At 41.5% G+C, this 23335-nt stretch overlaps 1 protein-coding gene across 6 annotated transcripts in view; it reads right to left on the reverse strand.

Annotated features, from left to right (window-relative positions):
* ankrd44 (ankyrin repeat domain 44) overlaps positions 1-23335 on the reverse strand; it is a 47459-nt gene that overhangs the window by 12711 nt on the left and 11413 nt on the right. For 4 of the 6 annotated variants that reach the window (XM_079666330.1, XM_079666325.1, XM_079666326.1 and 1 more), the window contains exons 3-18: positions 22006-22084; positions 19123-19193; positions 16118-16318; positions 11674-11761; positions 10848-10990; positions 9779-9991; positions 9307-9385; positions 8365-8479; positions 8197-8279; positions 4732-4840; positions 3986-4054; positions 3028-3168; positions 1818-1883; positions 1198-1309; positions 748-819; positions 88-289 (exon numbers count right to left, since the gene is read on the reverse strand). In XM_079666330.1, the coding sequence (XP_079522456.1) occupies positions 88-289; positions 748-819; positions 1198-1309; positions 1818-1883; positions 3028-3168; positions 3986-4054; positions 4732-4840; positions 8197-8279; positions 8365-8479; positions 9307-9385; positions 9779-9991; positions 10848-10990; positions 11674-11761; positions 16118-16318; positions 19123-19193; positions 22006-22084 (1843 nt within the window). The remainder of the gene's footprint in view (positions 1-87; positions 290-747; positions 820-1197; positions 1310-1817; positions 1884-3027; positions 3169-3985; positions 4055-4731; positions 4841-8196; positions 8280-8364; positions 8480-9306; positions 9386-9778; positions 9992-10847; positions 10991-11673; positions 11762-16117; positions 16319-19122; positions 19194-22005; positions 22085-23335) is intronic. The other 2 variants (XM_079666327.1, XM_079666328.1) reach the window with 1 other exon arrangement.

A 23335-nucleotide genomic window follows, 5' to 3' on the forward strand; every position in this document is an offset into this window, starting at 1 on the left:
TGAATATATTATAGGACAGAAAACAAACACAGATCAAAAAGTGCATATTAGTGTAAAAGTGTATTCAGTGTCTAACTCTGCTCCCACCTGCCAGATGCACAGCGCTGCGTCCGTATTGGCTGTCTGTGAGGCGTGGCGACGCCCCCTGGCTGAGGAGTGTGTGAACACACTCTGCGTGGCCCCTCAGGGCGGCGAGGGCCAGGGGGGTCCGCCCCCCCTCGTCCCCCTGGTCCACCTCCCTCTCCCCCTGCAGCAGCACCTCCAGAGCCTGGGCGTGCCCGTGGTACGCCTGCAGAGAGGGTTTAATGAACACTTTAAACACTCAGACCTTAAAGTCAAATATATGTTATCAGAGCTGCTTTGATTACCATTTGCTAATGACATGTTAGAGTAACAACTTATTTAAATCATCATTCATTAACGCACAACCTGGAACAGGAAGTCAATAACAATGCAACTGCTTGATGAATAGTTCTATATTCAACACACAGTTGTTAATGAATATATTTAATCTACGTCACTTTCATGTTCAACGTGTGTGTGTGTGTGTGTGTGTGTGTGTGTGTGTGTGTGTGTGTGTGTGTGTGTGTGTGTGTGTGTGTGTGTGTGTGTGTGTGTGTGTGTGTGTGTGTGTGTGTGTGTGTGTGTGTGTGTGTGTGTGTGTGTGTGTGTGTGTGTGTGTGTGTGTGTGTGTGTGTGTGTGTGTGTGTGTGTGTGTGTGTGTGTGTGTGTGTGTGTGTGTCTCACAGCGAGGTGCAGAGGGCTCTTAGCGTTGAGAGACTCTGGGTCGTCTTGGTGATTGTCGTCTCTGTCCAGCAGCTGCAGGTCACACACACATCAACATCAAACATACTGTACACTCAGATAACACACACTTTATTCTGTATGTCACACTCAGCTGGTACTTCTGTGTCTCGTGGATTATGTACGTTTATAAGTTCACGTGTGTGTGTGTGTGTGTGTGTGTGTGTGTGTGTGTGTGTGTGTGTGTGTGTGTGTGTGTGTGTGTGTGTGTGTGTGTGTGTGTGTGTGTGTGTGTGTGTGTGTGTGTGTGTGTGTGTGTGTGTGTGTGTGTGTGTGTGTGTGTGTGTGTGTGTGTGTGTGTGTGTGTGTGTGTGTGTGTGTGTGTGTGTGTGTGTGTGTGTGTGTGTGTGTGTGTGTGTGTGTGTGTGTGTGTGTGTGTGTGTGTGTGCTGACCAGCTCCAGACAGTGCCTGTGACCGTATGCAGCAGCGTAGTGCACGGAGCTGTATCCCTGCTTGTCTCTCAGAGAGGCCGTCGCTCCGCTCTGCAGCAGGAACTCCAAACATCTGGAAACATAAACACACCTCTGTTATTATTCAGGACACAACACAGATACACATCTGGGGGGGAAATAAAAACTTCTGCGGGTAATGCTGCCTTTTCGTTTCATCTCAACCGGTGTCACATAAGTAAATGTTTAATTCTTAGTCAATCAGGCTCTAACTAGCTATGCCTTTCTTAAAACATGTGTACATTTGTTCTTACTTTTCAATTTTTAATTATTTTAAATAGGTTGTTTTTTTATTAGATTGTGTTCATACTAACTCTCACAAAATTAAGAATATTCAATATTTTATTCACAAAAGTTCTGTTCAAGGCACTCAAAGCTACTTTACATATAAAGGGTCAAATTAAAATGTATTTAAGAGCAAAATGCATTAAAAAACACACTGAAAATATTCATGTTACAGCACGCTTCCAGCTCTTTAAACTATACCTAATTTGATCACATGTGTTTTTTCGTACAGAAAGCTGCATGTTTGTCATGTCACATATTTCTCAGTGTAGACTCACAGCGCGGCCTCTTTCTCTCTCTCCGCCTGAACGCCTTCACTCTCCGGCTCCAGATTCACACGCCGCCTGAAGAGGTGGACACAACAGGATGAGATAGAAATATATTATATAAAAAGGACGAAGACATCAATAAACATGATCAAATATGTTTTCTTAGCTTTGTCCTTAAGTCCTGCTACATTTCTGTATTAGTGATGTGTCGGTCGCGAACGAGCCGATTCTTTTGAACCAACGAGGGGAACCGAGCCGTACTTGTTATCGTTCCATCGTTGGTCCGTAAACTCACTGCCTGCCAAAATCCACTCGCCTGTTAAAAAGCTTGATTTTGTTCCCCAAACGTATTCTTTGAAGACCCGCCCCCACTCTGATTGGTAGGTTTCAGCTCGAGGAGTGAGATGGGGTGGGTCTTAAGGGAATACGCGAGAGAGAGAAGTCAAGTTGTACAAGACAGGTAGACGACGTGTTCTTCAGATGGAACGAGATAACGCAGCAGCACTTCAACCAAAACCCAGGCAGTGATAAAGCGCACCATTTGTAAAGGCACCATATCCTTTACAGCAGGGGTTCCCAAAGTGAGAAGTGGGGGTCGCGAGATGATTACAAAATAAAAATGGAAAATTTTAAAAAAAAAATTATAAAAAAAAATTGATTATTTTTTTTTATAATTTTTTATTTTTAATTATTATTCATAATAACGTCTGCATAGACATTTTCAAGGGCGGACTAGCCATCTGTATAATTTCCCCGCAACGAGGCTCCCCCTTTGACAATCCACTAGCGCAATGTTTCTCAAACTTTTTCATGAAAAACTGAAATTAATTCACTAGCACCCCCCACCCCCCGAACACAGTATCTAATATTAATTAATTTCATTCAAGGCAAGGCAACTTTATTTATTTAACACATAAGGAGGGTCAATTCAAAGTAGTACATTCACTGACATGAGGGACATGGATATGGCGCCACCTTGTGTCACAATGCAGATAATTGACATTAGTACAGGCAATACAGTCAATAATTATCCTGCTGATTATTTCGCAGATAAACCTAGTAACCCCGCCCCCTTTAAAAAAACGGCTCTTTTGAACAGCTGTTTGAAAGGAACCGGCTCCCAGAAAAGAGCCATAATTCCCATCACTATTTTGTATACATATACTTGTGCGAATTGGCATGAAGTCAATATAGAGTATCTGGTTCCCCCCCCCCTCACCTGCGGTCCAGGTCTGATGCAGCAGCGTAGTGCAGGGCGGAGCGCCCCCATTGGTCCGTGGCGTTGACCGCGGTGCCGCAGGCCGCCAGCGTCTCCAGACACTGATAGTGACGACTAGCCGCCGCGTAGTGCAGGGGGGTTCTGGGTAATAGATAGATATATAGATATATAGAGAGATAGAGAGAGAAAGAGAGAGAGGGATGGATGGAGAGAGAGAGAGAGAGAGAGAGAGAGAGAGAGAGAGAGAGAGAGAGAGATAGATAGATAGATAGATAGATAGATAGATAGATAGATAGATAGATAGATAGATAGATAGATAGATAGATAGATAGATAGATAGATGGATGGATGGATGGATGGATAAATGGATGGATAGATAGATAGATAGATAGATGGATAGATGGATAGATAGATGGATAGATGGATGGATAGATAGATAGATAGATAGATGGATAGATGGATAGATAGATGGATAGAAGGATGGATAGATAGATAAATAGATAGATGGATAGATGGATGGATAGATAGATAGATAGATAAGTACTTTATTGATCCCGATTTGGGAAATGTTTGCGCTGCAGCATGAAAAACAAGGCAATTAAGAGAAATGAAGACGCTAGAAATAAACAATCCAAAATATTTCTGCAATACAAATAAAATAGCATTAAAAAGGTAAAACATATACATGTAGAAAATATACACGGAAAGGCTACTATAAAATACTGCTGGCATCTTTATCATATTGCTAAACACAGACATGTTCTAGAACCCTCCTGACACACTGGGAGATAAACAATTGAGCCATTAAGACAGATTTTATAATTACTGTATGTGTCAGGTGCAAGATTGATTTGAGGACACTTAATTGATATGCATAAAAAAGCACTAACCATCGTCAATTAACTGTTCGGTTTGAATTATCAATCTGCTGGTAACTGATCAGTGTTTACTCTCTCACCTGCCGCACTTATCCCTCTTGTTGTGATCTCCCCCGCTGCTCAGCAGCAGCTTCACACACTCCACATTACTGCGGAAACAGGTAACACCATTAGAAATACTGCAGGAATAACATTGACTGTATAACATTACATACATTTATTTACTCTTTTTATGGGTTAAAACAAATACATTTGGTCTCAAATAAGCCAAAGTGACTAATCAAATGTTGCTTAAACTTTTCTATAAACTGAATATTGAAGGATTTAGCAGAACTAGTTTTAATTGTTGTGTGTATAGGTCGGACGAGCAACGGACAATCAGACTAATAAATACAATTGGAATAGAATAAAAAATGGCAAAAAGTGAATTTACTGTCCAGACTTAAAAATGAATCACAAATAAGACTCAAGTGTTCTCTGCCTTGGATACACATGTATTGTGAGCTCACTTTCTGTTTCACCTCTAAATAAAGTGGGTTTATTGTTCAGAGTAAACTTTCTAGGTTAAGCAGTATTTTCATTGTTACTCTACCTATTTTTCTATAAAGTGAATATTTGTTTACCTACTTTTGATACATGCTCTGATAGAATAATTGTATGCTGTTGAAAAAACCCAATAAAAAATAACTTTCTACGAGGATTACAATTTTTTTCTGATCGTCTGACATTTAGACTTTATTCCTAATACTTCAAGGCCTTTTAAACCTTCCTTTTATTACCCCAAAAGTAACATATACGTTGTTATAGAGTGCAGGCGGTGTCTCACCCCCCGGCGGCGGCCGCGTGCAGGCAGCTCCTCCCCAGGCTGTCAGGAGTGTCGATCTGGAAGCCTGCACACAGGACCGAGTCGTTACACATTAAGCTAAACCTCCGGCCTGAAGGGGGCAGTGCAGGGAGACGAGGAGGAAACACACAGCAGCGGCAGGAGAGAGAGAGAGACAGGAGGAGAGAGAGAGACAGGTGGGGGGGAAGTTAGGTGAGACTGGACGTGCAAACAAGGAAACAGGAAAACGTCTAGGAAGGAAGGAATCACAGAAACAAAGACAGCTCCGACCTAATATATAAAACAATATTTTTAAATGATCACAACCCTTTTAGGCAACAAGGACTTTTCAAAGAGCCCTTGACTTTTGTGTTTTTATTTCTTCCCGTCAAGTCAGTTTGTTTAAGCTATTGACAAACATACGTTCCAGATCATCAAATAAGTAATCAAGTACACAAGTAAGTATGTATGCAAGTAAGTAAATAGGTAGGCAAGTGAGTAAGTGGATAAGTCAGAAAGTAAGTAAGGATACGTAAGATGTGTAAGAAAGCCAGTAAGGGGTAAGGATAAGTAAATAGGAAATGAGGAAGTAAGAAAGGAAGGAAGTAAGTACAGTATGTAGGTACGTTTAAAAAGTGTAAGTAAGTAAGATATAAAGAATTAAGAAAGGACGTTAATGTTAGTTAGTAGTTAGTTAGTAGGTGAGTAAGAGGGTTACTAAGTAGGAAAGTATATGATAAGCTAGTAAGGAAGTAAGTGAGCAAGTGTCTAAGTAAGTAAGTGTATATATATGTATCTATAAAGAACACTGTTGAACTGTGGGTTTGATGCAAATTTGGATTTTGGGTTTTCTGAAGGTTGAATTCAGTTTTTCTAAGTTGCTCTTTGGTTAAAAGTATCGACCACATGAGGGAATTGTAGCATCACTGTTGCCCGACATTAAATCAGTGTGTTGTCGTTTCGTGTCTTGGCTTTTTAAACTCTCTCGTTAAAAATGTGCCTAATTTTCACGCTTTCTGCAGAAATAAAAGAGACTTTTGGCATCTGATTTATCTCTGGGTTTAACAAAGACAAAAGCTCAGCAGCACTTCTGCACACACACACACACACACACACACACACACACACACACACACACACACACACACACACACACACACACACACACACACACACACACACACACACACACACACACACACACACACACACACACACACACACACACACACACACACACACACACACACACACACACACACAGTCTCTCACACACACACAGTCTCACACACACACACAGTCTCCCACACACACACACACAGTCTCTCTCACACACACAGTCTCTCACACACACACACACACACACACACACACACACACACACACACACACACACACACACACACACACACACACACACACACACACACACACACACACACACACACACACACACAGTCTCCCACACACACAGTCTCCCACACACACACACACAGTCTCCCACACACACACACACACACAGTCTCTCTCACACACACACACAGTCTCTCTCACACACACACACAGTCTCACACACACACACACAGTCTCACACACACACACACACACACACACAGTCTCTCTCACACACACACACAGTCTCTCTCACACACACACAGTCACACACACACACACAGTCTCACACACAGTCTCACACACACACACACACACACACACACACACACACACACACACACACACACACACACACACACACACACACACACACACACACACACACACACACACACACACACACACACACACACACACACACACACACACACACACACACACACACACACACACACACACACACACGTAAATGACTTCTTTGTTGAAACAGAAAGCAGCGACTCAGCAGAGACTCATGAGGAGTTTCCTGCTGCTCGCCTGCAGACTCAAATGATCAAGAAGACGATTGTTGCCTTTCCCTGTTGCTTCTCCCAGAGGACCCTCGGACCCTCTCCATTTTGAATTCACATATACTGCAATATCTCTAATTCTTATATATTGTTATTATTGAATTCCCCTTACACTGTTTTTGCATGCACTAATATACACTAAAAACACATTGTGTGGGTAAAACTACTTAGAATAAAAAAATATAAATTGAATATGGTCTTAAAATGCTTGTTTACAAATAAATCCTGAATTCAGATTGTTAATAGTAGAAGTACAAACGTATATGTACTTAAAGTATACAAATGTAACGTATGCAGAATGACTCTTTCACAGTATTTTAGTATTATAGGATATTATATTATTCTATTTTGATCACTAACTTGGAGCCTTTTAAGTGATATATTGTCAACGTGGAGCCAATGTTCAATACTTACAAAAGTACTGTTTGCATTAGTAGTACAGTACTGCATTCATTATATAGAATATCACGTGTTTTTCATATGTAAAAAGCTACTATGACTTTTCTTTAAATGTATTGGAGTAAACAGTCTGATACGTATCCAACGAATCTTACTTAAAATAAGGTGAAGTAGAAAAAGATCAAGCATGACATTAGAAATAGTGTCCACCACTGCCTCTAGTTTTCTCTGTTGATCTCATTTCTCCTCAGAACACAACACTGAGTCAACTTTAATCAGAGAGCATGCGTCAGTGTGATGCTGAGGACGATTCATCAGTGAGTCCTTAAACTCTGGGGTCTGGTTGTGTTTCTGGAACATTGTGACTTGAATTTGGCCCGAGCTGAATATGTGTGTTTGTGCAGGAATTCACCACTGGGCGTAAAGAATTAAAAAAAAAACAGAACCAAACTCTGTGAAAGTTACACTGAGAGATAAAACAGGCTCTGAATCAGAACACAACCAGGAGAAATTAAGATATCAGTGTTACGTTATTTTACAAAAAGTCACTGTAAAATAAGTTAAGAACAACAACTAGAATACAACTGAATATAGCCTGTGTGTGTGTGTGTGTGTGTGTGTGTGTGTGTGTGTGTGTGTGTGTGTGTGTGTGTGTGTGTGTGTGTGTGTGTGTGTGTGTGTGTGTGTGTGTGTGTGTGTGTGTGTGTGTGTGTGTCTGTGTGTGTGTGTGTCTGTGTGTCTGTGTGTCTGTGTGTGTGTGTGTGTGTCTGTGTGTGTCTGTGTGTGTGTCTGTGTGTGTGTGTGTGTGTGTGTGTGTGTGTGTGTGTGTGTGTGTGTGTGTGTGTGTGTGTGTGTGTGTGTGTGTGTGTGTGTGTGAAGAATTAACCGTCCATTACAATTAGGGCAGTCAAGGTTTAAATAACAATTCAAAATCATACTTGCATGTTTCAAGCATTAGATTTAACCTTAAACGCCTACATTTTTTATCTCACGGCTCTTTTAATAGTTATTATTTATGTATTCTACGCTGACATGACTTTTTTGGGGTCTTAACTCGGGGTCAGTCACTGTAAATCAGGAAACTCAATGTGTCCTCGTGGTTCACCTGAGGAGAGCAGCTTCCTGCAGCAGTCAGAGTGAGCGTTCAGAGCCGCCAGGTGCAGAGGGAACATGTCGTGGACTCCTCGCCTAGAGAGAGAGATGCAGAAAGTAAACAACACATACCGGCTTTCCCTCATTGTAATAATTAACAAACATCTGTGAACCATCAGACCTGGTGCAGTCTGCTCCGCTGGTGATGAGCGTGTTGATGAGGAGTTCATGACCGTATCGGGCGGCGATGTGCAGAGGAGTGTTTCCATCTTTGTCCACACAGTCGATCTCCCCACCTGACACATAATATACAAAAATGTAAGGGACATTGTTGGGAAAATAGTGAATGTTCTCTTCCAATATGAGAGTCACATGATATCAAAGGTATCCCAACTGTAGCTGTGAACATGACAGGATGTGTGATTACCTAGAAGAGCATCAGGACTGTTTGAGGCATATGATAGCTATGTGATTAACATGATGATTCAGCCTCTATGGAGAGAGACATGTGACAAGCATGCTCATTTCTGACGTGGAGCTAATCTGAAGTAAACATTTAATTTTTAGGTTTTGAGAAAAAAGTCAGAACTTTGAGAAAAAGTCAGATTCTTTTGATTTGGAGAAAAAAGTCAGATTTTTTTGATTTTCAGAGAAAGTCAGAATTTTTTTTGATTTTCAGAATTTTGAGAGAAAGTCAGAATTTTTTGATTTTGAGAGAAAGTAAGATTTTTTTTTGATTTTTAAGAAAGTCAGAATTTTTTGATTTTCAGAGTTTTGAGAAAAGTCAGAATTTTTTGATTTTGAGATAAAGTCAGAAAAAAAGCTAACAACTCTTGAGGAACTTGAGAATGATCATTTCTGACGTGGAGCTAATCTGAAGTAAACATTGAATACTGCTTTCTATTCCTCCATCTTGTGACTGTGGAACTCCCTCTCTTGGATATCAGCATGTGAAGGACACTGTTCAGGAACTAGTTGATGCTCTGTATGTGATGACTACTTCCATTCTGGAGAGCATCACAAACACATGGATCCTGAGATTGAAGCTCAAGCCGGGGACATTGTTCTAACAGAGAACATGCAACAGGTGTAAGTTTGAGATACTAAAACAAGGAGGTCTAACCGTTCTGGATGAGGGTCTGTGAGCGAGTGAAGCGTCCGTGAACCGCCGTCATGTGAAGAGGACTCTTCCCGTCACGACTCTGAAGAAGGAGAAATAAAACAACAGGTTTATGGTTTCATTTGTCAAATAAATGTCCTTTTCAGAAACAAGTAGAGTATAAAATAATGGTTAGCGAACTGGAAAGGGTGGGCTTGTCTCACAACAGTAGCATTTAAAATATTGTGTCTGGCAAATGTAAATCCGAAATCCTTGTTCAGTTTTGTTTTGTACCAAAGTACCAAGCTTATATTTGAGTATTTAGCAGATAGAAGGCCAGATATTTCCCCCAGGAGTTGGTAGAAAACTGAGCAGAAAGAGGGAGAATATTGGACTAACTTTCATCAGGTGAACACAAACTTTACTCTTAATGAAAGATATTGTTGTTCCATAACTCCTGGGTGTTTTGGCTTGTCATGTGAGACATTCGGTGTACCTGCACGTTGACGTCGGCCCCGTTGTTGACCAGGAACTCCAGACACAGCGCTCCGTGAGTGGACGCAGCAGCGAAGTGCAGCGGCGTGAAGCCCTTGTTGTTGGCCTGACTCACATTAGCTCCGTAATCGATGAGCTCACTGACAACAGCATCCTGTCCGTTAAAACACGCCACGTGCAGCGCCGTGTTCCCAAACGCATTCGACTCATCGATCTGTTGTCACGGAAAATAAGACTTGTTATATACTGGGCCGAGGAAAGGTGTGACCGCAGTGTGTGTTGAAAATGTGTTCTTAATAAGTGTTGGTTAAATTTGAAGTCTTCAAGTGTAGGCGAACTAAAACTGTCAGAGTGTGTGTGTGTGTGTCCACCTGTATATGTATCATTGTGAGGACCAATTTGTCATTTTAGGCTATGGGATTGAGGAAATGTTTTGAGTACATTTTGACCTGAGAGTGTGTGTGTGTGTGTGTGTGTGTGTGTGTGTGTGTGTGTGTGTGTGTGTGTGTGTGTGTGTGTGTGTGTGTGTGTGTGTGTGTGTGTGTGTGTGTGTAGCCTAGCATTAATATCCTTGTGGGGACCTAAATCTGTTTACACAGTCACATGTGGGGACTCGCCTCCCTTATGGGGACATAATGGAGGTCCCCATGAGGGGAATCATTCATTTTAGTGTGAAAACTTGTGTGTGTGTGTGTGTGTGTGTGTGTGTGTGTGTGTGTGTGTGTCCACCTGTATATGTATCATTGTGAGGACCAATTTGTCATTTTAGGCTATGGGATTGAGGAAATGTTTTGAGTACATTTTGACCTGAGTGTGTGTGTGTGTGTGTGTGTGTGTGTGTGTGTGTGTGTGTGTGTGTGTGTGTGTGTGTGTGTGTGTGTGTGGCCAAGCATTACTATCCTTATGGGGACCTAAATCTGTTTACACAGTTACGTGTGGGGACTCGCCCCCCTTATGGGGACATAATGAAGGTCCCCATAAGGGGAATCATTAATTTTAGGGTGAAGATTTTTGTGTGTGTGTGTGTGTGTGTGTGTGTGTGTGTGTGTGTGTGTGTGTGTGTGTGTTACCTCCACAGAGAGGTTGAGCAGGTGTTTGACGACAGCGATCTGCCCGCTGGAGGCGGCTGTGTGGAGGGGGGTGTATCCTCGTTTGTCTTTACAGCTGATCTCCGCCCCCTGACTCACCAGTAGACACGCCACGTCCAGGTGACCTGCAGGTGGCGCCGCAGAGAGAGGAGAAACACTCATTGGTTATTTGTTCACGCTTCGTAACGTCCAGAACCCAAGGTGAGATCTTCGGGTCAGCTGATTTAATCAATTAATGGACTCAAAACTGCTTTTTATGAAACGTTTTATTTCGGTAAAATTGTGATAAGTTACACCCTTTTTTTAACTTAATTGTTTTAAATATTACATATTCATCACATGTCCACTTACATTATTGTTAATCATCTATGTTGTTTTGAGATTTTCATTTCGAACTATTGTTTACTGTCTGTATATATATATATATTTAAGCAATAGCTCACGACAGGCCGTGGTATATGCTCATTATATCACAGCTAAGGGGCGTGGTTATATAAATTTCTTTCTTTTTTTCTTACTTTCTTTCTTGTATTTTCTTGGATTATGTTTTTGCTTCTTCTTCGTGGGGATATATACTTGTGCAATGTCTTCTGCTCAGAAATGCCTCAGGACATGCTTTTTCCAATTATTGTGTAAAAAATATTCAAATTTTTGTTAAAGATTTTGTATAAATATGAAACACTCGGAGTAACCGGAGTTACCCACATGTTTGTTTACATCTAAAACGTAATGAAAATCTCCTTTATTTATTAGATGACTCATTCCGACACTAATCTACTTCGAGGAAATGAAAGTCTTTGAGTCTCACCCATGAACGCCGCCCAGTGCAGCGCCCGGCCGTCCTTCTTATCGAAGGCGTTGATGTTCGCTCCTTTAGCCAGGAGCAGGTTCACCATCTGGCAAACACAGAGGAAAACTAGTTTCAAGGTTCAAGGCTTTTATTGGCATGTGTGCATAGCTACAGTGTAGTTATGACAATGAAATGATTAGGTCAACAGATAAGTAAATACAATAAAATTGAATACAACCCAAATTGTGTAGAATAGTCTATATACAAGTAATTGGAATATGGATATATAAGTTGCAAACAGATGAATGTTGTGGATGTTCTTTCAAAAGTTCAGGTGTTTAACAGTCTTATGGCCTGTGGGATGAAACTGTCCCACTGTGTGTGTGTGTGTGTGTGTGTGTGTGTGTGTGTGTGTGTGTGTGTGTGTGTGTGTGTGTGTGTGTGTGTGTGTGTGTGTGTGTGTGTGTGTGTGTGTGTGTGTGTGTGTGTGTGTGTTGGTCTTTATATAACAGCACTGTAAACACATCACTGGGCAGTTCGTTGCATAAACACTGTTTTTCAGAGACAGAAACAGAAGGAGCCGTTCAGAAATGTGCCGCCTCTCCTCGGTTATTTTAGACTCAACATATTTGTGAATGATTCCCTGAAACAAAAGGAGCGTTTCAAAGTGAACAGCCCACTTAATAACCTCAATGACACAGCTGCAGCCGCCCACCTGTTTGCTCTAACCAGAAGTGATCCAACCAGAATAGCACAAAGGCCGGTTACATCACTGCCTGTTTATTGGTGGATATGGTGCTGCAGGAAAGTGGATTTTGGTTGTCATTGTACTGATAAAACACGGAGTCTGTGAGTGTCTGTGTTTCATTACATTTAGCTGAGGCTTTTATCCACAGTGCAAGAAACCATGAAGATACAAACTCAGAACAAGAAGGAAAATAAGCCAAGCCATTAGAATTGCTGTTGCATTAGCTTCAAATGTGCTAATCCCATTAAGTGCAACACTGTGTGTGTGTGTGTGTGTGTGTGTGTGTGTGTGTGTGTGTGTGTGTGTGTGTGTGTGTGTGTGTGTGTGTGTGTGTGTGTGTGTGTGTGTGTGTGTGTGTGTGTGTGTGTGTGTGTGTGTGTGTGTGTGTGTGTGGCCTAGCATTACTATACTTGTGGGGACCTAAATATGTTTACACAGTCACGTGTGGGGACTCGCCTCCCTTATGGGGACAAAATGGAGGTCCCCATGAGGGGAATCATTAATGTTAGGGTGAAGACTTGGTTAGGGTAAGTCTCCAGGAAATGCATGTAAGTCAATGTAATGTCCCCTGAAGTGATGTATACATGGTCTGTGTGTGTGTGTGTGTGTGTGTGTGTGTGTGTGTGTGTGTGTGTGTGTGTGTGTGTGTGTGTGTGTGTGTGTGTGTGTGTGTGTGTGTGTGTGTGTGTGTGTGTGTGTGTGTGTGTGTGTGTGTGTGTGTGTGTGTGTGTTAGGTCTAATAGCTAAGGTACAAGCAACACAGGTGGGTTTTCAGTCTGCGATGGAAGATGTATCACCTTGGTGTTTCCATTGAGGGCAGCGTGATGCAGCGAGGTGCGTCACATTTACATTTCTTAGTGGAAACAACAATCATTTTAGTTTTGGGGGGTTTTCTTTTCCCTACAGTGAGTTATATAGGTTTGTGTGCTTGTAAACGATCTGCAACGGCTAAAATCCCAAAGTTAGCTAGCGCTCCAACACATTGTAAGTGATAGGCTAAGGGGCAGGACATCTCTAAGCGGTTGACCAATCACAACAGAGCCGGCCAGCTAACCAATCAGAGCAGACTGGGCTCTGGTTTCAGACAGAGGGTGAAAAGAGGTGCTGCAGCACAGGCAGTATGAGAAACATAAAGAGCTTTTAGAACATTGAAGCATGGAGACATGTAGAGACACTAAATACTGATATACACCTGAACATCAGCAGTAGAGGACTCTTTAAAGTAGAGACACTACATACTGATATACACCTGAACATCAGCAGGAGAGGACTCTTTAAAGTAGAGACACTACATACTGATATACACCTGAACATCAGCAGGAGAGGACTCTTTAAAGTAGAGACACTACATACTGATATACACCTGAACATCAGCAGGAGAGGACTCTTTAAAGTAGAGACACTACATACTGATATACACCTGAACATCAGCAGGAGAGGACTCTTTAAAGTAGAGACACTACATACTGATATACACCTGAACATCAGCAGGAGAGGACTCTTTAAAGTAGAGACACTACATACTGATATACACCTGAACATCAGTAGGAGAGGACTCTTTAAAGTAGAGACACTACATACTGATATACACCTGAACATCAGCAGGAGAGGACTCTTTAAAGTAGAGACACTACATACTGATATACACCTCAACATCAGCAGGAGAGGACTCTTTAAAGTAGAGACACTACATACTGATATACACCTGAACATCAGCAGGAGAGGACTCTTTAAAGTAGAGACACTACATACTGATATACACCTGAACATCAGCAGGAGAGGACTCTTTAAAGTAGAGACACTACATACTGATATACACCTGAACATCAGCAGGAGAGGACTCTTTAAAGTAGAGACACTACATACTGATATACACCTGAACATCAGCAGGAGAGGACTCTTTAAAGTAGAGACACTACATACTGATATACACCTGAACATCAGCAGGAGAGGACTCTTTAAAGTAGAGACACTACATACTGATATACACCTGAACATCAGCAGGAGAGGACTCTTTAAAGTAGAGACACTACATACTGATATACACCTGAACATCAGCAGGAGAGGACTCTTTAAAGTAGAGACACTACATACTGATATACACCTGAACATCAGCAGGAGAGGACTCTTTAAAGTAGAGACACTACTGACTGATATGCACCTGAACATCAGCAGGAGAGGACTCTTTAAAGTAGAGACACTACATACTGATATACACCTGAACATCAGCAGGAGAGGACTCTTTAAAGTAGAGACACTACTTACTGATATACACCTGAACATCAGCAGGAGAGGACTCTTTAAAGTAGAGACACTACATACTGATATACACCTGAACATCAACAGGAGAGGACTCTTTAAAGTAGAGACACTACATACTGATATACACCTGAACATCAGCAGGAGAGGACTCTTTAAAGTAGAGACACTACATACTGATATACACCTGAACATCAGCAGGAGAGGACTCTTTAAAGTAGAGACACTACATACTGATATACACCTGAACATCAGCAGGAGAGGACTCTTTAAAGTAGAGACACTACATACTGATATACACCTGAACATCAGTAGGAGAGGACTCTTTAAAGTAGAGACACTACATACTGATATACACCTGAACATCAGCAGGAGAGGACTCTTTAAAGTAGAGACACTACATACTGGTATACACCTGTTCATCAGCAGGAGAGGACTCTTTAAAGTAGAGACACTACATACTGATATACACCTCAACATCAGCAGGAGAGGACTCTTTAAAGTAGAGACACTACATACTGATATACACCTGAACATCAGCAGGAGAGGACTCTTTAAAGTAGAGACACTACATACTGATATACACCTGAACATCAGCAGGAGAGGACTCTTTAAAGTAGAGACACTACATACTGATATACACCTGAACATCAGCAGGAGAGGACTCTTTAAAGTAGAGACACTACATACTGATATACACCTGAACATCAGCAGGAGAGGACTCTTTAAAGTAGAGACACTACATACTGATATACACCTGAACATCAGCAGGAGAGGACTCTTTAAAGTAGAGACACTACATACTGATATACACCTGAACATCAGCAGGAGAGGACTCTTTAAAGTAGAGACACTACATACTGATATACACCTGAACATCAGCAGGAGAGGACTCTTTAAAGTAGAGACACTACTTACTGATATGCACCTGAACATCAGCAGGAGAGGACTCTTTAAAGTAGAGACACTACATACTGATATACACCTGAACATCAGCAGGAGAGGACTCTTTAAAGTAGAGACACTACTTACTGATATACACCTGAACATCAGCAGGAGAGGACTCTTTAAAGTAGAGACACTACATACTGATATACACCTGAACATCAACAGGAGAGGACTCTTTAAAGTAGAGACACTACATACTGATATACACCTGAACATCAGCAGGAGAGGACTCTTTAAAGTAGAGACACTACATACTGATATACACCTGAACATCAGCAGGAGAGGACTCTTTAAAGTAGAGACACTACATACTGATATACACCTGAACATCAGCAGGAGAGGACTCTTTAAAGTAGAGACACTACATACTGATATACACCTGAACATCAACAGGAGAGGACTCTTTAAAGTAGAGACACTACATACTGATATACACCTTAACATTAGCAGGAGAGGACTCTTTAAATCTAACTGATAAAACAAAACATAAATGATTGTCTGCATTACCTCTGTGTGTCCGTTGAGCGCAGCGTGATGCAGCGCGGTTCGTCCGCCGCGGTCCGACACGTTGACGCTGCTCAGCAGGGGGATGATGACCTCGGCGCATCGCAGAGCGTTATTTGCTGCAGCGACGTGAAGCGGCGTCTGCCAGTTCTTATCCCGAGCGTTCACATCAGCCGAGTGACGGATCAGAACCCTCACCGACTCCTGAGGAGGAAGATAGGGTTTATTTTAAGAGATGAATAACCCACCATACTCGTGTTTAAAAATACTCTGGTGAAAGTAGAAGTACTGACTAAACTTCTTTACTCAAGTCAAAGTAAAGAGGCTTTGAAATGTACTTCAGTAAAAAGTACCCATAACTAGCAGCTGTTTTAAAGAGTACCTGACCTCCCTTTATATTAATAGAACAATAATGTCATTGTTAGCTAATGAATGTTTCCATGGTGACCGACGGCAACATGACAACGTTTTCATTGGTCCCTCTTCTTTAGAGAAGACCAGGAAATGATGGATACACGGATCGTGTTCAAATCAATAGGCACGCAATGACTCTAAATAATAATGATCACGCCACCAAACACACATTCAGACTAAAGGAACCAGCCTGTTTGGAAAATGTGAGAAGTAGAAAGTACAGGTATTTGAGTTCAACATGTAAGAAGTAGAAAGTACAGGTATTTGAGTTCAACATGTAAGAAGTAGAAAGTACAGGTATTTGAGTTCAACATGTAAGAAGTAGAAAGTACAGGTATTTGTGTTCAACATGTAAGAAGTAGAAAGTACAGGTATTTGTGTTCAAAATGTAAGAAGTAAAAAGTACAGGTATTTGTGTTCAACATGTAAGAAGTAGAAAGTACAGGTATTTGGGTTCAAAATGTAAGAAGTAGAAAGTACAGGTATTTGTGTTCAACATGTAAGAAGTAGAAAGTACAGGTATTTGAGTTCAAAATGTAAGAAGTAGAAAGTACAGGTATTTGTGTTCAACATGTAAGAAGTAGAAAGTACAGGTATTTGGGTTCAAAATGTAAGAAGTAGAAAGTACAGGTATTTGTGTTCAACATGTAAGAAGTAGAAAGTACAGGTATTTGTGTTCAACATGTAAGAAGTAGAAAGTACAGGTATTTGTGTTCAACATGTAAGAAGTAGAAAGTACAGGTATTTGTGTTCAACATGTAAGAAGTAGAAAGTACAGGTATTTGGGTTCAAAATGTAAGAAGTAAAAAGTACAGGTATTTGAGTTCAACATGTAAGAAGTAGAAAGTACAGGTATTTGTGTTCAAAATGTAAGAAGTAGAAAGTACAGGTATTTGGGTTCAAAATGTAAGAAGTAGAAAGTAAAAAGTCATCAGAAAAATAAGTAGTGGAGTAAAGTACTGATACCAGAAAAATGTACTTAAGTACAGTAACAAAGTATTTGTACTCCATTACTTCCCCCCTCTGTAACTCACTCATGTGCTACGAATCTATCAGCTCTTTGAATGAACAGTATTCATGTCTTATTTATCTTCACACTGCGACCACCAGAGATAATTACTGAGGGATGTTTTCGAAGTTATCTTTAGATCCTGAAATGAGACGTACTTCACAGTGAAACTGAGAGTGAGAATATGTGGGCAGCATAAGGCATGAGAGAGATTGAAATAGAAGTAATGGAGAAACTGACACATGAAGCGCAACTAGAAGTAATATGTGAAAATGAACCTGATGCTGCAATAAATCCATCAACGTGACTTTAGAAATTATGTTAAAATGTGAATTCATTTCCGAAACAGCAATTTTGTTTGTCATTATTTGATGTTGTATATGTTTATTGTGGTAGAAAACATGACCACAAGGTACATCAGCAAACAAACAACGCCTATTATCAACTACCTAATGAGCAGGCTAAACAAAACCAGAATATCAAGCTATTTATTTACTATAAGGATTAGCTTCCGGGTTATTCTGAATGAATTAAAGGGAAAAACTAGGTCAAAATCAAACGAATGAATAAGGTAAGCTAACATAACTGTGTTTCTGAAAAGGCACATGAATGTATATTTAAAAAATCACGTGTTTCTCTGAGGTATTGTAACAGGCATTATAATCGACTTAATTCAATTTCAATACACTGTAAGATCTTGTTATATCAATGTTGTAAATAAAGCTACGGGCTGTAAATGCCCTCATACCTTGTGCTGAGTGTAAACATACCCCACATGGACTGAAAGGGATTTTATCCAAAGCATGTGTACAGCTGCTTTGCCTAAACCTGTAACATACCGTTTTGTGAATGAATGAAGACTCAGAGTCATGACTTCAGACAGATTCTTTAAGTCTTTGGTATTTAGCCTCGTAGAGTCTGTGTATGTAAATGAAGGGGAGAGCGCTGCAGTTATTCTAGCCATGTTGAATATCCAGTTTGTGATGGGAGTGATGGTGACACACTAACTGGTCCAACTCACATTCTCTGAGGTAACGCTCTGTGTGTGAGATGTGTTTAGAGGACAATGAAAGACGCCGGCATGTTTTCAGGTAAATATCACGAGGTACCTGAGTCATGGTGGCAAAGCAAGAGTGTAAAAAAACCTCTTCCTTAATTTATTCTATAGATACGCTTTAGATATCCTTCTTGTGTTGATATTTATGTATTTACTGTTTAATTGTATTTAGTTTTTCATTTGTTCAACACCTTCTTGCTTACATGGTGCTGTAACAAAAACAATTCCTTCATGTAGGGTCGATAAAAAACCTAATTTTCAGTGTTCATTTCACTTTGATTGTTTTCAAGCACATACGATAAATGGCACAGTTGTATTTCTCGTTAATAATCCCATTGTTACATTAAGTATCTGATGTGGTTAGTCAAAGATAATTATTTGTGTGTGTGTGTGTGTGTGTGTGTGTGTGTGTGTGTGTGTGTGTGTGTGTGTGTGTGTGTGTGTGTGTGTGTGTGTGTGTGTGTGTGTGTGTGTGTGTGTGTGTGTGTGTGTGTGTGTGTGTGTGTGTGTGTGTGTGTGTGTGTTCACCTCGCTCCGGGATGCCACCGCCCGATGGAGGGGGGTGAGCCACATGTTGTCTTTGGCATTAACCCGAGCCCCTGCAGAAAAAAAAAAGATGAAGCAGAAAGATTCCAGTTTACAAACCCAACACTCTTTAACATTTGTCATGCTTATTGCAATAAACACATTGCGAAACACTGCTATGTTGAACTTTGAAAGATACTTTTTATTATTAAGTATTTTATTTGTTTATTTGTGCCCATTGTTGTAAGTTCAATTTCTTCAATTTTTTTCAATAATTAAACAAGTAATTTCGTGCCCATAGCAGTTTGCAGAAAGGCCGACGCTTTCTGTCTCATTATCCCGATATTCAAACATGTTTCCCCATAATTCCCTAATATCACGCCGGCCTAATGCAGAGCGTAATGAGGCGTTCTCCTCTGAGCCGCAGCGCTCCATTGTTGTGCAGAAAATAAATGTTAATAAAATAGATATATTAACACATCAATGACACACAGGTGCTGCTGGAGGCCAATCCCACACACACCGTCCTGCTGCCACAAAAACTCTCTATTACGCCGAATGTGTATTCATCCGCCGCAGAAAATAGTCCTAAACATATGCACAATGTATTCCTGTTTAGATAATAGCCGCATTCACACCGCAGGACTTTCCCTGGTTCTTTAGTTCCGTTAGTACCAATAATGTCGCGTTCACACCGCAGGTCTTCCCCTGGTACTTTGGTTCTTTAGTTCCGTTAGTACCAATATTGTCGCGTTCACACCGCCGGGAGTTTGCCTGGTACTTTGGTTCTTTAGTTCCGTTAGTACCAATAATGTCGCGTTCACACCGCCGGGACTTTCCCTGGTACTTTGGTTCTTTAGTTCCGTTAGTACCAATAATGTCGCGTTCACACCGCCAGGACTTCCCCTGGTACTTTGGTTCTTTAGTTCCGTTAGTACCAATAATGTCTCGTTCACACCGCAGGACTTTCCCTGGTACTTTGGTTCTTTAGTTCCGTTAGTACCAATAATGTCGCGTTCACACCGCCGGGACTTTCCCTGGTACTTTGGTTCTTTAGTTCCGTTGGTACCAATAATGTCATGTTCACACCGCAGGACTTTCCCTGGTACTTTGGTTCTTTAGTTCCATTAGTACCAATAATGTTGCGTTCACACCACCGGGACTTTCCCTGGTACTTTGGTTCTTTAGTTCCGTTAGTACCAATAATAGCCGCATTCACACCGCAGGACTTTCCCTGGTACTTTGGTTCTTTAGTTCCGTTAGTACCAACAATGTCACGTTCACACCGCAGGACTTTCCCTGGTACTTTGGTTCTTTAGTTCCATTAGTACCAATAATGTTGCGTTCACACCACCGGGACTTTCCCTGGTACTTTGGTTCTTTAGTTCCGTTAGTACCAATAATAGCCGCATTCACACCGCAGGACTTTCCCTGGTACTTTGGTTCTTTAGTTCCGTTAGTACCAACAATGTCACGTTCACACCGCAGGACTTTCCCTGGTACTTTGGTTCTTTAGTTCCGTTAGTACCAATAATGTCGCGTTCACACCGCCGGGACTACTCAGTGTCGGGAACTCTTTTGGCCATTTTCAGTCCCTGCTAGAGAGGTCGTACGAACCTGGTGATAAAAGAGTGCCAATTTCTATTCTATTTCTATTGGCTGGGCGAATTGCAAACCACGCCCCGTTAGACTCTGATTCCGAACCAGCATTGCACTTATAGCATCCGACGAGTGGGTCAAATCCCTAGTTGGCTGCAATAACCCAGTTACAAAGCTGTATAACATGAGCACAAAGACAACAAGCTCAGTGAACTCCATCATGTCTGAGGTCGGAAAGTAAACAAATGCCTCATGTACAGCGGGTGGGCTTTATACCCCGTCCCCAGTGTAGTTCTTCTTCTCTCGTTTTTTTTTGTACTCGCCGTGAAGTGGTTTTGCGGCCTGCCAGTAAACCCAGAGAAGAAGAAGACGAAGTGACGTCAGCGTAATCTTGCCTCAGGGAAAGTACTGCGGTGTGAATGCGATTGGCACTAGCCCCCTGGCGGATTCAGTGCCGTGGTACTTTAGTGCCGGCACTAAAGTACGGCAAGTCCTGCGGTGTGAAAGCGGCTAATGGTAGGAACTACAGTGCCCAGCTTTTTGAGAACTATTTTAAATATATGTCTAAATATGTTAATGAGTTTTTATAAATATGTACTTCCTCTGTAGGAAAAAATTACCTTGAGGTGTAATCAGAAAAGAAGAGGAAGCGACTAAGGCCTTTAAATAAAGCTTTTTTTATGATCTGGCATTTTAATACGTGTTATGCAGATACACTGTTCACTTGTATTCAGATATGGTGAAAAAGAAGCACAGTTGCAGGCATTGTGAGAGCAGTTTTAAAGGTCCCCTATTATAATGTTTTTCATCAATCTATCACAGGTCTCAGATATATACAGAGCCTGTCTCTGATTGGCTGAAACACTAATCAGATCATTGCCCATAATCCCCTCTGTTTCAGCCCTGTTTCCAAAGTGCTGATTCTCTGTCTGTTACTTTAGATGAAAATAAGGAGCCCCACCCCACGCCCCTCTGAGAGAGATTTGGTTACAAAGAACTCAATGGTGCTCTAGGAGGAGATTCAGGTAATAAGGGGGGGGGGGGGGGGTTACCTTGGTTGCTGATTGGCTAATGGTTACACAAGACAAAACATCGTTATGACATCATAAAGTGGCCGAAATCTGATCAGCTCATTTTCAGACAGGTTTTTATAGAAATGGATCAAAAAGAGAGAGAATCTTTGTTCCTGTTTGTGTAGAAAGGACATGAAGAAGTGGATTTTGTATAATAGGTGACCTTTAACAGAAAGATGGAAGATAGAACTCAGAGAAGGTGAAATGATTTTACCAGAGAGGATGAGGAGCTCGGTGATCTCTGCATCTCCCAGGAAGGCGGCAGCGTGCAGCGGGGTGCGCTTCTCTGAATCCTGAGGAGGAGGAGGAGGAGGAGGAGGAGGAGGAGGAGGAGGAGGATACAAATATTGTAATAATGTAAAATGATGAGAGTCTAACCTTCATTAATAAGCTGCACCTATTCTAAGGTGCCGTGGTCTAAGAGAGCGGAGGTGAACATTATGACTACAGATGGAACCCTTTTCAAGATAAATGGATTTCAATACATGTTTCTTGTTTTAAAAAGACATAATAATAATATATACATGTTTACAGGTACCAATAGGATACGCCACCAAAGCAACCGTTTAGATATCTCAATTTAAGGTGTCTTAGGAGCAGGGGTGTAAAAAATAAGAAGGGTACCGACACTTTAGGAATCTAGAGAGCAATTTAAAATTAAATGTAAATTGCAATTTCACAGTTTTCTGTTTTAATTATTATTATTTTCTAAATCAGTCAGCCATCACACACACACACACACACACACACACACACACACACACACACACACACACACACACACACACACACACACACACACACACACACACACACACACACACACACACACACACACACACACACACACACACACACACACACACACACACACACACACACACACACACACACACACACACACACACACTTAATGTCCCTTATAATAATCTGTGACTCCTCCATGACGGTCCACAGAGGAGGATTGATATCAGTTCACAGTTGATGAGCTCAGGGCTTTCAGTGTCAAACCCTCCATTGTTCCTTCACACCCAATCCCAAACCACGCCCTACACACTACCCCTACACATTACCCCTACACACTAACCCTACACAATAACCCTACACACTACCCCTACACACTAACCCTACACACTACCCCTACACACTACCCCTACACACTACCCCTACACACTAACCCTACCCCTACACACTAACCCTACACACTAACCCTACACGCTACCCCTACACACTAACCCTACCCCTACACACTAACCCTACACACTAACCCTACACACTAACCCTACCCCTACACACTAACCCTACACACTAACCCTACACACTAACCCTACACACTAACCCAACACACTAACCCTACACACTAACCCTACACGCTACCCCTACACACTAACCCTACCCCTACACACTAACCCAACACACTAACCCTACACACTAACCCTACCCCTACACACTAACCCTACACACTAACCCTACACACTAACCCTACACACTAACCCTACACACTAACCCTCCTTTCACGCGAAGGGTCCGCTACATCAAGGGCT

This window comes from Notothenia rossii (genome assembly GCF_949606895.1).
Source record: "Notothenia rossii genome assembly, chromosome: 2".
NCBI classification, from domain to species: Eukaryota; Metazoa; Chordata; class Actinopteri; order Perciformes; family Nototheniidae; genus Notothenia; species Notothenia rossii.